This window comes from Dermacentor variabilis, chromosome 7 (assembly GCF_050947875.1).
Source record: "Dermacentor variabilis isolate Ectoservices chromosome 7, ASM5094787v1, whole genome shotgun sequence".
In the NCBI taxonomy this organism is placed as follows: Eukaryota; Metazoa; Arthropoda; class Arachnida; order Ixodida; family Ixodidae; genus Dermacentor; species Dermacentor variabilis.
Genome location: NC_134574.1, coordinates 55,521,921 through 55,539,270, shown reverse-complemented (window position 1 = coordinate 55,539,270; position 17,350 = coordinate 55,521,921). Strand labels below are relative to the sequence as shown.

General features: G+C 49.0%; 1 protein-coding gene across 1 annotated transcript in view; it reads left to right on the top strand.

The window, feature by feature from the left end:
* Positions 1 to 17,350, top strand: part of LOC142588642 (uncharacterized) — a 118,471-nt gene that overhangs the window by 87,398 nt on the left and 13,723 nt on the right. The window contains exons 11-12 of the mRNA XM_075700469.1: positions 6,234 to 6,363; positions 8,984 to 9,151. Coding sequence (XP_075556584.1) covers positions 6,234 to 6,363; positions 8,984 to 9,151 — 298 coding nt within the window. The remainder of the gene's footprint in view (positions 1 to 6,233; positions 6,364 to 8,983; positions 9,152 to 17,350) is intronic.

The following is a 17,350-nucleotide window of genomic DNA, read 5'->3' as shown; positions in this document are numbered from 1 at the left end:
TGGCGAAGCACCAATATTCGCTCCTCTTTAGGACACCTATGTGCACTAATGAGCGCTCATCGCGTCATCATGCGCTCCCCCCCCCCCCATGTCTGCCCAGTGCTAGCCGGCTCAAAAGCACATCTGCTTAAAAGTAAGTGCGTTCGCGTGTCGGATATAATCGGCCACTGCCACAAGCCGTGCACATGTCTCATTTCGGCGCCTTCACCGCGATAGGCCATTACCTCCCAGACATGTTTCAGGCCTTTCCGTCACGTACCCTGACGTTAGCTGCGTCACTCCTGCCTGTCTCAGGCGACGCGCCTCTCCCAAATCTCCCCAGCTTTCTGCCCAGCGCTCGCTACGTAGGCGGGCTCAGTTCTTGCACGAAGCTACGCGTCTGCTTTATTGTGGTCAAGAAGTGGCTCGTTTATCGTTGAGCAGTGGCAAAAGACAAAATGATAAAGAGAAAAGGACGAGAACCCTTCAAAAATACCATATTAAGGCGTTCGCTCCAGGTACACAGAGGAGCTAATGGGCACAAAGGCTAAATGCAGAGAAAATTCGCAAACAGGGACAAAATATTATTTTATACACTCTTGATCAAAGCACAAGACACAACAGCCAAGAACAACCATTTCTCATGTTCGCTGCTTTGCAACTGTGTTTAATTTACGTGCCTTTGCATCAGCTGTTTCAGCAGCAGCAGCAGCCGTATCCTTTCTGTTTTTGCAATAATTGATGAAGATTATATTCGTGGCTTATGTAAAAATACAGAAAGATATATGTAGCGGCTCCACAGCCACCGCAGTCCTCCGTAAAGAAAGCAACAAAATCCCAATAAAGAAATGCGTCAGGCAGGGAGATACGATCTCTCCGATGCTATTCACATCGTGTTTAGGGGAGGTATTCAGGGACCTGGATTGGGAAGAATTGGGGATAAAAGTTAATGTAGAATACCTTAGTAACTTACGATTCGCTGATGATATTGCCTTGCTTAGTAGTTCAGTGGACCAATTGCAATGTATGCTCACTGACTTGGAGAGGCAAAGCAGAAGGGTCGGTCCAAAAATGAATCTGCAGAAAACTAAAGCAATGTTTAACAGTCTCGGAAGAGAACACCAGTTTACGATAGGTAGCGAGGCACTGGAAGTGGTAAGGGAATACATCTACTTAGGACAGGTAGTGACCGCAGATCCGGATCATGAGACTGAAATAATCAGAAGAATAAGAATCGGCTGGGGTGCCTTTGGCAGGCATTCTCAGATCATGAACAGCAGGCTGCCATTATCCCTCAAGAGAAAAGTGTATAACAACTGTGTCTTACCAGTACTCACGTACGGGGCAGAAACCTGGAGGCTTACAAAAAGGGTTCTATTTAAATTGAGGACGATGCAACGAGCTATGGAGAGAAGGATAGGTGTAATGTTAAGGGATAAGAACAGAGCAGATTGGGTGAGGGAACAAACGCGAGGTAATGACATCTTAATTGAAATCAACAAGAAATGAGCATGGGCAGGACATGTAATGAGGAAGGAAGATAACTCATGGTCATTAAGGGTTACGGACTGGATTCCAAGGGAAGGGAAGCCTAGCAGTAGACGGCATAGAGTTAGGTGGGCGGATCAGATTAAGAAGTTTGAAGGGACAACATGGCCACAATTAGTACATGATCGGGGTAGTTGATCGGGTAGTGTGGGAGAGTCATTTGCCCTGAAGTGGTCGTAACCAGACTGACGATGATGATGATGATGGTTATGGCACACCTTGCTAACATTCCTACCACAAAGTCAGGTTCACGGCCGCTTCCACATGTAGTTCTTCGAAGTCTGGCAGGCTTTCAGTTAGAAGGTGCTTCACAACATCTCTGTGATTTGACATCTCCAGGAACAGCGTCCACCTTTGCAGTAAAATAATGGTTGGATATCAATTTCATCTGCCATCAAAACCACGGCTTTTTAAGCTGTTTTAATCTCTGGGTGATGTACTTAAGAAAATTCCCTTGCCGAGATTCATTCTGTGCGGAAAACTGAAATGAAGAACACAGTTTTCTTATCGTACTCGGATGCGACAAGACCAGAAAGCCTGATGACCTGAGAAATTTCTATGGGTGAGGTGATATGGTGTGCAAAATGCAAGCGAGTACCATAACCTCTGATGAATGCTGCACGCGGTCCTTTACAAGCTCTGTGACCTATTCTTTCAAAAATCTAACCATATCTCTTTTCTTCTATGTAATGTGCTCCTCTATTTTTTCCAAGAGGGCACAAATAATACGTAGTGCATTCGATTCAGCAGTTCGAGGAGAACATTGACATCCTTGATGTCATTTGGAACCACGTAATTTCCAGAACGCTTTAGGATTTTGCTGCGAAAGCACGCACTTATCTCCATATCAATGGAGGTGGTCACGCATGAGTGCAAAACAGGTGCGCTCTCGTTCATAATGTTTAAAAATGGCGTGTAGTTTAGGCAATGAATAACCTCCCACACATCAGGTACGCACACTGTGGTCGACCGTTCTCTCACTTGAAGAAGTGAGGAAGAAGGGAGGAAGGAGTTCGCTGAAGTTCTTCGCTCTGGTGGCATGCTGCGGATTCAAATATTGCACGGATGAGATCGGATGCATCTCAGCGGATCCGGTTGCTCTCTGGTGACAGCCTGGAAAGGCAGCATTCTTGTTTCGACAAGTACGATGGCCGTCCCGGAAATAGAGCAGGCACTGATCCTTGGCGAAGACGTGGTATTTTCAAAGGAACCTCAAGCACTCGCTCTGTCCTAGGATCCTAGCCTTTCGTTCAAGGCATAATCTCTCAAAGTGCAGCACGCATATCTGCGTGCAAAGAAACCTAAATACGTGCTACATATCGGTCTCCTTTGAAAATATGAATAATCGAGTTGGTACTTCAAAAAAAAGTATATAAGCGCAGTGCAACGAAAGATTTATTTCCTTGTTACTCTCTGTAGGAGCACAATCCTTCCTTGGAGCCGCCCTCAGCCACTTCGTGCTCAGCACTTCGTTCTTCGCGAAAGAGAACACTTCAGCCTTTTCCCGTGTTCCGTATGCCTGCACACAGCACTTGTTGGGCATGTCAAGACCGGCATATGCCCCAAAACTTGGACGAGCGGCAACCACATAAGATGGAAAAAATCGCACGCCCAACTGCAGCACACACGCACGCACCACAAAGCAAATAGGGCGAGCGGAGGGCTTGTGTGCCGGTGCAGACGAGGCGAGCGACGGAAGGAAGTAACGTCACGACGGAAAGCGCAGGTCTTAAACAGGTCTAGGGGGTAATGGACAGACACGTGCCCGCAGCTAAAAGCTAATCATCCCATTTTGCTTCACTCGTGAAGCAAAAAACGTTGGGAACAACCGCTAGCTGTAAATTGCTTTTTATTTGCGGCCATTATCATCGACGGGACCAAAGAGAGGAAAGTGCCGATTTCAGCCTTCGACAGCTAAAATTAAAGAAATAATTCGCGCATTTCCAGCAGTAGGCTTACACCTGCATATTACTGTTGAGTTCGTTTAATTTAGTCCCAGGCGTACTCTGGCCCGGTGCTCGGCTTTAGGAATTGTACGTTTGGTAAAGAAGCCTGGTCCATCAAAATCCCGTTGAAACCCTCGTGAGCATAGAAAAAATGGATTTCTGCAGATTCCATCACAGAAACTGCCCATCTGGTATGTCTCATTCAATCATCTGTAACTCCCGTATTTTCCAAGCCCCATGTCGGGATAGTGCCTGTATCTATAGGTAACCGGCGGCAGCGTTCGTCTACCTCCCACGGCAGCGGAGAGTGCTCGAGTATTTTATCGAAGCAGTGAGGCATAGGGTGCCCAGAAGCCTTAGCGAATCCGCACAGGGTCTTCTGTCGAGAAAAGAACCTACATAAAGAACCAACACATAGGTGGTAAAAAAAAACAACGCTAAAGGTATGGACAGCACGAAGAACACAGGACGAGCGCTGGCAGCCTACCGATGGCATTCAGTGCTCGTCCTGTGTTCTTCATTCTATCCGTGTTTTGCTCTGGTTTTCTACCACCAACGAGCTCGCCTTCAGACCCTTTCCAGTTGTCAATTCATCGGGTCACGTGACATCTCTACCCGTTAGCAAAACCGGTTGGTTTCCAGGGCACCACGATTGAAATGCAAAAATCCAAGATATACCAGATGGATGCTTTCTTATTTCATCACCAACGCCGACAAAAGAACGAATCCCAGCGCCATCGAGAACACATGGCTTTTTCTAATGGGTAGAGGTGTGCCATTACCCTTCACTCAGTTCTTTATATGGGTTCTTATGTTGTAAGGTGCCCTATAGAGGTTTTCCAAAGTATGTGCCCCTCATACGGTCACAGCTTCGGTGAAATAGTCGAACATCCGCCACTGATCTTGGAGGCAAACGAATGCTGCCGCCGGATACCGATAGGTAAAATAGGTACAAGCGCTTCCTCACCACGGTGTTCGGCGGCTACGGAATTTCCAGACGCTTGGAAAGACACCAGCCTAATGGGAAGTAGGCCACATGGAATAGCCAAGCTCCATTTTAATCGCAACTGCGGCCTAAAGGTAGAGCAATCACCTACTATGCGGGGCGTACTGTGTTGGAAATGGTAACACTACGGGCATGCGTAAGGCTATCTTTCCTTCGTCGGCTGTGGCGCACGTCGAACCTTTGAATCATGAGCCCCGTGCCAGTGGCGTCACCGGCCCTTGCTGCGTGATCGCGGAAACAGAGTGAAGGCAAGGGAAGACTGGGACTACAAGGTCATTCTACCACAGCTACGTAGAGGGCCTTGTTAACAACACCGTGATTTTGCACGGGGACGTACGTGTGAGGCCCTTTAGGGTCGAAGATTTCTGGGATGGCACTTTAGCAAGCTTGCACGCTTTGAGCAGCGGTAGCCTTAGCAGCTTGCAGGCGGTGACAATGAACAGCGCAGAAGCAAAGAAGCGGATGGTTGACTTCAAAGAGCTACAAGTAAAGAAGCAAGGGTGTCTAATATATACCCACAATACCATCAGGTCAGGCTTCAATGGCTACAGCATGGTGTGGACGACGTGGACAAGAGAAGGGGAAATGCAGAGAAGAGAATCGAGAGAAGGGAAACACAGCACAGGATGGCAGAAGACTAGGTGGAGCGATGAAATTAGGAAATTCACTGGCGCTAGTTGGAATGGGTTGGCCCAGGACATGGGTAATTGGAGATCGCAGGGAGAGGCCTTCGTCCTTCAGTGGGCATAAAATAAGATGATGATGGCTATGATAAACCCCTATGATGAAACGCGATGGAAGCTACCGTCACCATATAAACAACACACTACTTACACTACGGCGCCTATTCAGTCATTCAATCGAAATTGGTGCCGGAGAAACGTCTGAAGGCACGCGCTTTCTTTTCAGATGAAAACATAAACTCGAAAAGCTCCAGCTGTCACGTGAGGGCCATAGTACAATCGGAAAGGAGAGTTGGGTGGCGGAGGGCGCAGGTAAGGTAGAAAGGCGGAGAGCACGCGCGGCGGCTGCGAAGTTCCAAGGGATGGTGCTTTTCAACATTGCGGGACATTAACGGTGATGGGTGGTAGGAAGAGAATGTAATAGTGGTAAAATAATCCTTTGTCATTGTGATCCCAGGTCATCTTAATCGCACTTAGGTGTATTGTTTAAGCTTCTCTAGCCGTTAATAGCCCAAAAAGCTTGCCACTCGCTTTGTTAACGTGTACGTATGCAGAAAAAATGGGGGGGGGGCGGTCTGCTGCTGTAACATTTATTAAGAAAAAAAATTTTGCATATTTTTATTTCAGTAATGTATTGTATGCAGTCAGCTTCCGGTAAATGTATAGAGATCACTGGCTGGATTCACCACGTAAGGTCTACCACCTCACAATCGTAAGCTGTTGATCTAGGAATCCGCAGAACTAAAGAACCTATTTTTGTGCTTTAACTCATACTGTTGTTTGACCCTTGCATTTCGGTTAGTAATCCTGCATACTACTCGTAGATTTGAGCACAGGGAGAGTTGTGCGATAGCTTACGGTCTGAATGTGGAGAACCACAGCAAGTGCTTCTTTTTTTGACGTTCGGATCACCTTACTCCTACATAGTGAGTAGTTAAGAAATATCACGCTTGTGGCAATTGGGGCATGTCATGAATGACCGACAAGATTCAATTTGCCATGAAGTAGGCTCCTTTTGGATGGGTGATGTTCATTATTTTCATAACACCAGTGTGCTTCCTTCACGCGCAGAACGCAACCGATCGACATGCTCGTACTGTACACGCACATTCTCGACGAGTTGCCAGCGTCCCTCCCCGCATGCGTTGCCGTGGGACCAGCGATATACGATAACAGCCTACCATTACCCCTGCCTAGTATGGTGAGTGAACCACTAACCCATAGCCCATTCATTTTGTCTACTTGTCACGCTTCATTACGTTAGGCTGCTTCATGTGCGGCTATATAGATTCAACGCTAAACGCATGGCCCTCGACTTAGGTATGGGTTCAGCCAAATTTTTTTCAGCGTCGAAATGGGATATGCTTACGGTGTGGACTGCAATTGGACTCCTATTTTCTGTTTCCCTAAGAGCACGGTGTCATCTAGCGCAGCTGCCGCGAAACCTGCCTGAGCCCTCCGAAATTAACGGCGCGTGGGTGTTTGCGAATGCTTCTTTCTGAACACGCTGCGCCATATAGTGGCACTGCTGAGATGTCTGCGCATGGTCTCCGAGACGAGAAACGTTGTCACCGGAAAGTGCGCGAAGTACTATAAGAAGTTTGACGCATTAAAAATGTCAGAATCTTACAATCGGCATTAAAGCACTAACACAGTGTCTTTCTCTTGCCGCGAACAACCGCCAATTACATTACCCCGTCAGCGGCATAAGCAGCGCTCCGGTCCAGTCGTGACTCTAGTCAGGAGCTGCGTGATTTAATGCGTAAATGACGCATAATGCCACTTATTATCGTATGACAGGGAGTCAGATAGGTGTCAGTGAAGCGATCCCCAAATGTGACGTCAATGACTTTGCCAGTGACGCGTCACGGGCCGACATAACGCGATACGAGCTTTTTGCATTGGCCGACACAACATCACGGGAGCCAGAGTAAGACGACGGATCCGGTAGGGAAAAGCCACGTCGTGTATCACCGGTCACTAAGACATTTGTAAGTCATTTGGAGACATAGACGGAATAGATGGTAATTTGATACGCCTATAAAGCAGTGCGAGTGATCTGCCTTCTTATGTCAGCATGGGCATAGACATCAAGAGCGTAATTGCTGGCTGACTTTGTATACAGATGAAGCAAGATGTGCAAGGGTGGTGATGTGTCCTAACAAAACCAGAGAAATATGTATAGCGAGTATATCTCTCAAAAGGTGCATGAGGTGTTCAGTGCCGCCATGCGATTCTGGACGGTACGCTGTGAACTTGTCGTTGGTATAATAGTATTGAAGAAGGCAGTCGATCAGTTTTGATAGCAAGCAGCAGCCACGCTTCATGATTAACCGACCAGAATTGCTTTCACGAGGTCGTGGAACAGGAAGTCGGGCATACCAGCAGCGCCGGTTGTGGCACGTTATCTTAGGAAATTACCATGTCAGTGAAACAACGCGGATGCACAACACAAGAACAAACACAGACCAGTGTAGGCGTATACGTTGAATTAATATCATGGACAGAGAAACCAAGAAACATTGCACTCTTCTCGTTCAACCTATACAGTTTGTGTCCCGACACTAATCGGCAAATATGCAGGGCTTGCGTGGTGTCATAACGAGGAGATTCGTCTGTAACAACTGCCGTCTGTAACACGGCAATGACTTTGAAGGTCAAGTCCAGCATTGTTAATGAGAGTTGTCATGAAGCAGAAGGATACGAGCAAGCTGCGGGGGAGCTGTGCTGCTAGCCTGGCAGACATCACAAACCGCATCTTGTTGCCGAACCGAGGAGTGGAGGCCAGGCCTTGGCACCTTGAACACTTTTCAAGCCACCGTCCTCCCGTAGCGGGTTACGTAGACTGACTGTAGAAGGTTCTTTTAGCATTAGTCGAAACGCTGATATCAAAATATTTATTATCTTAATCCCGCAACCAAGTCACTACACAGGTACCGATCGCATAACCCTCCAGTGGCGCTCGCCATGAGCGTCATCGATGTCACAACGGGCCTCTCCTTGATTCATAAATTGAGCCCTTATTTGATTTTTCTTCGCTTCGTCAGCAAGCTGACATGGTTATATTTAAACAAACAAACACAATAGTAAAAGAATATCGCTACATTCACAAAGCACGGTACGGGCGCTGGCTGTTATTTCGCTTCTTGTGTGGCGGCGTACCTATGGCCTCCGAGCACAAAAGCATCTCGCTTTTCTACGCCTATCAGCAGACCTGTCGCTCGGCTCCCTTGTTCGTGTGGTGCAGGTTTTCTCACCACGGCGCAACGTTGTTACCGCACCCTTTCTTGTTGTTTGCGGTGCTGCACTGAAGAAACGAAACGGTGCACTTCCATCTTGCTAGACCAGTAGTGCCAAACATAAAATTTGCTAGAATGCGCATAAATAATTTTATACCATGGTAACAGCGTCATCGGCAAACCGATGTTTTCGGAGTCCATGGACATAAAACATGTAGGCAACCATGGAGTGTGGATTTCCGCTACGTAAGCCTTCGGGCGCTTACCAACGGAGACAGAATAACGTACAAAATTTGGCTTTAGGGCGTGCATTTTTTTATTTTAAAATTATCCCACTTGATATGTTCATGCTGTGTAACCCTACCACTCCCATTCTTGTTGCATTTATCTCTGCAACTGTACAGGTAAATCTGCACAGGCCACGATCATAGCATGGTAGCTTGAAAAGTGTTCGAGGGACTATTGAAGGAGCATTGGAGGAAGTGTTTATATTTTGAGGATACACTTAGATATCAGGCGATCGAGACTGAGGCGTCATGGAAATCTAGGTGTCATGACGAAATCGATCTTTCTTTTATGCAGCTGACGACGCTGGAGTTGATGCAGCTCGCAGACATACCAGAGACCATAGACGTGCTCTTCTCGCTCCAAGTGGGTGTATCTGAGTTCCAGGTGGGGGGCAAGGTCGGCGAAAAGGCGGAGAACTACGGAGACGGCTGTTGGACCCGCGCCGTCATTCCGTTCGGAAAGGTAACTGCACGGTCTGCTATTTACCAAAGCCAACGCGAGCGCGCTGAAGTCTTAGAACGTAATATTATGTGTGCTAAAAAAGAAACCGCTCTACTCAAACTGCGGAGAAGTGAAAGCGCCATACCTCGACAATCGCTCGAGAAACGCTGCTCGTAATCCTTTTCTTTTTTTATTTACTCCGCTAGTAGGGAGAAGCTTGAAAATTGGCTTGCCGTAACCTTTCGGGCCAGCCCGCTATCATTATCGCCGTTGACAGAGCTCGTGCAAACCTTCAGCTTCAACCTCGCAATACGGCTAAGAAAAACAAGACTTTTGCTACCGCGGTAATTAGGGATCCAACTTGCGCCCATCCTGCAGCGTTCAGTTTGAAGGGTCAACTAGAAGGGACACTAAAGAGAAACTGAATCGGACTAGAGTGATGTGGTACTCTTTCTGAACGCTGCTAAATTTATCGTCAATATGGTGAATATTCGAAGAAGAAACGATGGTCAATCTGTTCAATTCTTGAGTCTCGCACCTAAACGTCAGTGGTGGAATACGTCAGCGTGCCATGATGACATTTCATGCGCGCGGCTGCGGCACTGCAACCAAACTAACGCCTTTATTTGGTAGATTACAGACGTGTGACACGGAAGGTTAGGTTTGCGAATGTGTCATTGTGTCGATTGTAAAGCATGAAGAAAGGACATAAACAGTGCTTGCACAAACTGTTCTTTTTCGGGCTTTTGTGGCTAGGCACATTGTCTTGGTGTTTAAGGAATCCAGCTTTTCACTTTCTCAGAATACACTGCAGTTCTTGTCAAGCATAAAATAGAGCAACAGACGTGGCACAGAAGAATACGAAACGACACACTCAGTGTAGTTCACTCTACCGACAGAAACTTAACTAGGCCCCAACATACGCCGTCAAAAGCCGGGAAGTCATGGCGAACTGCTACGGGCACCTCAAAGCTGTGTGAATACCCACCTTTATTTATAGCGTGTTTTATGGTCTTCCAAACCCGTCTCAATAATAAGACTGCATTTTACAGTGTAGTGGAAGGGTGTTTTACTAACACAACTCAAATTATTTCTCTTTGGTGTCCTCAAAGAAATGTGCATTAGATATTGTTCTATTGGGAAGGTATAGCGTTTGCCTATTTACACGTGAATTATTCCCGCTCCGCTTGCTCTGAGAGTGGTTACGTCGTTGAACGCGCAACTGACCACAAAAGTTTACAGAACATGATTCTCGGGAGAAGTGTGAATTTCTGAAACTATTTCGGACGCCTCTGAATTAACAAATAGCTGTGTGGGCCGCAAGCTTCTAATTTCGAGGCTATACGTGGTCACGGATGTCGCCGAAATTAAGTTTTTTTTTTCGCGAATCCTTTTGCCCGTAGGCTTTTGTCGCGCCCTGTGCTGCAGATACCGGAACAGGTGGCTCAGCAAAGGACTAATTGGACAGTGTACACATCGCGAAAAGTTATTTTTCTTTAAAAGAAAAGAAAAAGTAGTGATGCCCATTGCGACAGCCTGCTGCTTCACAGCTAAAGAAGTTCAGTACCAAAATGGTCACCTATGTATGCTTATTTTCTCCTCAAATTTCGCTGTTCAAAAGGTACATGGGGCAATTTTTAAGCCGCTTCTTCTCTTACACTATATCCGCCCCTGAAAGAAATAGGAACAGGAAATACAAGATGTTACATAATGCCCTCTTGCGAAGAGCGACCGCCTTGGTCGCTTCAAAAGGTTCTTTCAGCGACATAAGAAATGGAGCTCCTCAGGTGCATCTCGGCGTTCACGTACGCGCACAGTACGGTTTCATGCGCACTACATGAACAACTTAAGCGCGAGGACGCCGATGGAGTGAACCGGGGTCAGAAGTGCAGGGGACGACTTCGTAGGTCACGTCACTGAGGCGGCGTGTAACTTTGTAAGGACCAAACTACCCGCGAATCAACTTTTCTGAGAGTCCACGGCGACGGGCGGGCGTCCAGACCCACACGCAGGCGCCGTTATTGTAATGGATGTCGCGTCGACCCTGGTTGTATCGAAGGGTGTCGGTATGCTGTTGGCTCCAGATACGATGCCAAGCAAGTTCGCGTGCCTCTTCGGCTCTTTGTACGAACTCTTCCACATGTTCGCTGGTCGGGCTATTATAAGCCATACGTAGCATGGTGTCAGGTGTTGACGTGACTTGGCGCCCGTATACAAGTTCGAACGGCGTAAACTGTGTAGTCTCCTGTACAGCAGTGTTATACGCGAAAGTCACATAGGGTAAAATCTCGTCCAACGTTTTGTGCTCTACGTCGACAGACATTGAGAGCATATCAGCCAGCGTTCTGTTCAGACGTTCCTTTAATCCATTGGTTTGAGGGTGATACGCAGTGCTCTTGCGGTGAGAGCTATGCGTCAGCTGGAGAACGTCCCGCATAAGTTCCGCTGTATATGCTGTGCCGCGGTCGGTGATGAGAAGAGACAGCGAACCATGTCGTAGGACGATGTGGCGTACAAAGAACTTCGCCACTTCATACGAATTTGCTTGCGGAATAGCTTCGGTTTCGGCGTACCGGGTTAGGTAGTCGGTAGCCACGACTATCCATCTGTCGCGCGAAGAGGTCACTGGGAATGACCCAAGTAGATCCATTCCTATTTGTTGGAACGGTGCTTGAGGAGGATCTACGGGATTGAGAAAGCCGGCCGGTTTAACTAGTGATTTCTTGCGGCGCTTACAATCGCGGCAGATTTCACGTACCGTTGCATAGAAGAATAAAGCTGGGGCCTGTAATACTTGTGTAGTATCATTGCTAATCTCTTAGCGAATCCCAGGTGTCCCGCGCATTGCTCATTATGGTAGGCTTGCAAAATATCTTGGCGCAGCGCCGACGGCACGACAAGGAGGTACGTATTGGAACCACTTCCGCAGTTTTTCCTGTAAAGGACGTTGTTCTGCAAGTAGTATGATGATAAGCCGCGCATGAGCGAGAGGGGTAAAACACCTTCAACTCCTTGAAGGTGCTCGATCAGCGGCAGCAGCTCAAGGTGAGCACGCTGGTGCTCAGCCATCTTTATGGCATCTACAACGCCGACAAATGGCAAGTCATGGTCAGGGTCCGATGACGTTCTAGGGAGTGGTGGGCGTGACAAACAGTCAGCGTCGCTGTGCTTCCTTCGGGATCCGTAGACAACTGTAATGCCGTACTCTTGTAAGCGCAGGCTCCAACGTGCTAGTCTGCCTGAAGGATCCTTGAGATCGGCAAGCCAGCACAGGGCGTGGTTGATCGCTGACAGCCTTAAAGGGTCTACCTACAAGTAGCATCGGAATTTACTAATTGCCCACACAACCGCTAAGCATTCTTTTTCAGTGGTTGAGTAGTTTTTCTCAGCCTTGGTGAGACTGCGGCTTGCATAAGCAATGGTGCATTCCGCACCAGCTTGCCACTGTACAAGAGCTGCGCCGAGACCCGCATAGCTGGCGTCCGTATGAATTCCAGTGTCAGCGTCTTCGTCGAAATGAGCAAGTATTGGGGCCTCTTGCAAATGCTTGCGCAATTCATTGAACGACTGCTGCTGCTCGTCCGTCCAAATGAAAGGCACATTGTCGCGTGTAAGCCGTGTCAGAGGCTTAGCGATTCTCGAGAATCCCTCGACGAAGCGCCTATAATGTGCGCACAAATCAAGGAAGCGTTGGACAGCCTACTCGTCTGTGGGTGGTGAAAACTCGGCGACGGCAGCTAACTTGTAGGGGTCAGGTCGGACGCCTTGAGGACCCACGACATGGTCACAAAATTTGAGCTCTTGGAACCCAAAGTAGCATTTTTCAGGCTTGATGGTGAGGCCGGCAGTATGGATCGCAGCGAGGACAATCTCGAGTCATGCAAGATGTTCGTCAAACGTGCTCGAGACCACGACGACGTCGTCCAAGTATACGAGTCTGGTTCGCCATTTGAGTTCAGCAAGTACGGTATCCATCATCCGCTGAAAGGTGTCAGGTGCGGAACAAAGACCGAAGGACAAAACTTTCAACTCGCAAAGCCCGTCAGGTGTCACAAACGCTGTTTTTCACGATCTTGTTCATCAACTTCAATTTGCCAATACCGTGATTTAAGATCCAACGAAGAAAAAAACTTGGCATGTTCTAGACGATCCAATGCGTCGTCAATGCGTGCCAATGGATAAACATCGCGCGGTTCAACTTCCTGTAATCTACACAGAAGCGTAGCGTGCTGTCTTTCTTTCTGACTAACACTACAGCGGAGGCCCACGTGCTGGTGGACGGCTGGATCACGTCGTCTTGGAGCATCTTTTTTACCTGATGCTTGATCCCTTCCGTTTCTACTGGAGACACTCTGTAGGGATGCTGACGAACAGGACGTGCGGACTCGTCCGTAATAACGCGGTGCTTTGTGATGGACGTACGTCGCACTTTGGGCGATGTTCAAAAACAGTCCGCGAATTCGTTCACGAGACTCAGTAGAGGTTTTTCTGATGGTCTGGCAGGGCGGCGTTAACGTGAATCCGTTCTTTTCGGCTGGGTAACTCAGATTGCTGAGACGATGCGGTTTTCACTGTGGCAATGTCAGTAACATCAGTGATTTCGCGAAGAAATGCCATTGTTGTTCCTCGCGGTACATGCTGATACTCCTTGCTAAAGTTTGTTATCAAAACGAAGGAACATTTGTTTCGCGCCTGAAGAAGCCCTCTGGCTATACAAATGTGGCGCTCAAGAAGCAGGGGCATGTTTGCCTCAGCAATTCCTTCGGCGTCGTCCTCCATGTCGCATCGGACAAGCGTAAGCACGCTGCTCTTGGGTGGCAACGTGACGTGATCGTCAGTTAAGCGAAGCGCGATGTCACGGTCGTTGTCATTACTGTTACGCATTACATGCGTAGTAGCGAAGCTGACTCTATACTCTTTGCACGTCGATGATGGCCACTGTTCGCCTGAAGGAAATCTATGCCGAGTATAAGGTCCTTTGAACATTCAGGAAGAATGACGAAGTCGCCGATGTACGTGAGGCTCAGAATGTATACTTGTGCCGTGCACCGGCCCATTGGAGTTATGAGATGCCCTCCTGCAGTACGAATCTTAGTTCCGGTCCATTGCGTCGAAACTTTGTTCAATATACGCGCGAGATTCTGGCTGATAACAGACGCGTCCGCACCCGTTTCGATCAACGCCGTGACTTCGAGGTCATCTATGATAACTGATACGTCGCAGAATACTGACACGGAACTACACCGCTTCCTCTGCGTCTCAATTGCGAAATATCGCGGTCGTCGTAGTGGAGGATCTTCAGCGTTCGCAATGTCAGCGACCTCACCTCCAGAGGTTGCTGGACTCAGTTTTCCCGGGAGGCAGGGCTGGGTGAGCGGCGCCTTGTTGCTCTCGGCGTGAAGATGGGGCTGCAAGACCTGTTTCGGGCGGGTGATGGTGACCATGGTTCACGGAATCCGTGGGACAAACGAGGTCCTGGCGTCCGCGAGGTATGCTTCAATTTCCAAGAGGCGTTCACCATTGCGCGGGCGCGGGGCATTTAGTGAAAATCCACGGAGCCTAGCTCAGCGGTAAGGACGCGCCCTGTAGAGGTGATCGGCTTGACCGCCATGAAAACACAAGGGCCTCCGGTCTGCGGTGCGCCATACGTCGCTCTTGCGGGGTGGTGGTGTTTCAGCCATCAGTGGCGTGCGGCGAGGCCGGAAGTCGCCAGTTGCTTGTTCAACGGCGCGCACACCGTAAAAAGTCGGGGACAACGAACTTCGCCTTCGCGCAGCTTCCGCATACGACATGCAAGGTTGTTACTGCCGTAGCTCATGCTGTGGTGTCTCGCTTCGCTCTGGGACTTGGACTGCCTGCATGATTTCCTCCCGGACGACCTCAGCCAGAGCGAGTCGCTGTACCGATGCTGGAGCCACCTCAAGCTTTTTGGAGCTCTTCTCGAACAAGCCTAATGAGCTCCCGCAAGGCGTCGGTATTGTCCAGGGGTATAGCGAGAGGGTCACGCGATAGGCTGGACACGTCGCGGTTGTACTGCCTTGTTCGCTGCTGCAGTGCCTTTTCTATTGATATGGCTTCCGCAAGAAACTCTGCAACGGTTTATGGTGGGTTGCGTATTAGGGCACTGAATAACCCTTGCTTGACACCGCGCATCAAGTTCCTGAGGTACTTTTCTTCCGGCAAGGACGGATCCGCGCGTCGGAAAAGTCGGCACATATCTTCGACAAACATTGCAATGCTTTCATGCGGCCTCTGTACTCTCGCCTGAATTGCAGATTCAGCTCGCTCCTTGTGATCAAGGCTGGCGTATGTGCCGATTAGCTGCCGTCGGAATTCGTCCCATGTCGATAGGGCCACCTCACGGTTCTCAAACCACGTCCGTGGATAGTCCTCGAGGACAAAGACCTCGGCCGGCGCGGTCGAGCAAGAAGATGAAACCGGCGTACTCATACTTCTGACTTGATTCGGTAGAGGCTCGTGCTCAGGTGGCAGTCCTTGAAGTGGGCGGCTTGTACCTACGTGCACAGGAGTCAGCTCGACCGGACTTCGTACTGGGCTTGTAGACGGTGTTCGATCTAAGAGTGGTAGCATGCACCCCGCACCTCCACCAGAAAATAGTAACGTAGATATGAGACGGAGTCTTGCAAAATAGACGCTTCTCTTTAATGGCGGGCTAGAAGAAGAGCGTGCAGCTTACGCACTTCATCGTCTTTCATGGCGCCGACCTTTGCGCTCGCCGTCCTGCGGTGCAAGAGCCCCACATCTTGGATTGGATTGGATTGGAGCCAACTTTATTTGTGCCTGTGGTTGGGTGCTCGCGCGCCCCGACGAGGGCCTACGTCATCTACGAAGTCACCGTTACTCGGCACGGGTCTCCGCTCGCCGTTGCCGGCTCGCTGGGTTCCTGCCATTCGAGTGCCCTGAGGGACTACTGAACGGCCCAAAGCTGTTCGTCTTGGTCGTAGCTCTTCACGGCTGCCTCAAGCCGTGGAGGGATCGTTCTTCATGTTGCTTTTTCTGGATTTTTAACGCAGTCCCACAAGGTGTGCGTGTAATCTGCCGTCTCCTCCGGCATACTCTGCACTTATCAGTCGGATATGTCTCGGGGTACATGCGATGCATCAGTCCCAGGCTCGGTAGCGATCCGGTCTGGAGCTGTATCAGTCGTACCGCCTCCACTCGACTCAGCCTTGGGTGCGGGAGTGGGAGAGTCCTGCGAGCCAGACGGTAGGCCTTCGTGATTTCGTTGAAGTCCATCATGCGGTCCTTGGTTCCGAACCTCGTCGGATGGTCTGTCGCCGGGGCGGGGTTGGTTAGCGCTCGCGCCGCTGCGTGGGTCGTCTCATTGCGGTTCTCATTCTATTCCGACGCGTCGCCCGCGTGCGCCGGGAACCACTTGAGTCTTACTTTTCTGTCTAGTAGTTTGGCCGCTCGCAGTACACGCTCGGCTTCCCCGCGGATTTGGCCTTTGGTGAAGTTTCGCAACGCCTGTCTCGGGGTCACTCAGCACCGCGTGCTAGTCTGCGTAAGCCAGGGCGATGGCTACCTCCTCCGCTTGTTCCACTCCGGCGCTTCTCACGCTCGCTGCCGTCCTCGTGGCGCCACGTACCTGCATATAACACGCGAAATATTAAGCCCTGAAAAATAAAAATAACATAGTTTAAGTGTTTTTTATTGTGTGTAATAGTAAGGTTACGAATGGGAATTTTTCTGCCTAAGGTTCTCATGCCTACTTTTAGGGCACGAGCATAATTGCAAAACTGAAGCCGAAAACTAGTAAAGTCTACTCCAAAATCTGCTAAACCATACCTGGGCATATCACTTAAAATCACCGTGAGCTGTTAGAGGCATGCTTTCCAGAAACTTAATGGAACGCAAATGTATATCGTAGCGCATTTACAGGTCATATATCTCGAAAGAGATGCTAGTATTAGAATTTCTGCTAAGCAGTCTTCAATGCTCTCCAGGTTTAGTTTCGCAATTAGATGTGCACGCAATGAAGTTGGTATATTTTGGTTATTTCTCCGAATTGTCTTATATATGTATACATTTCTATATCTTGCCTTTTTTATGCTGCCAATGCCTGCTTAACCTATCTGGCAAAACGACAAGGGCATTGGTGGGACCAATATCTTAACCGAAGCTTCTTAGAGCGCAGCTCTTAGGCGCCTGTTCCTGCGGCGAGCGTCCGCGTTGGTGTCGCCGAGCGGACGAGCAATG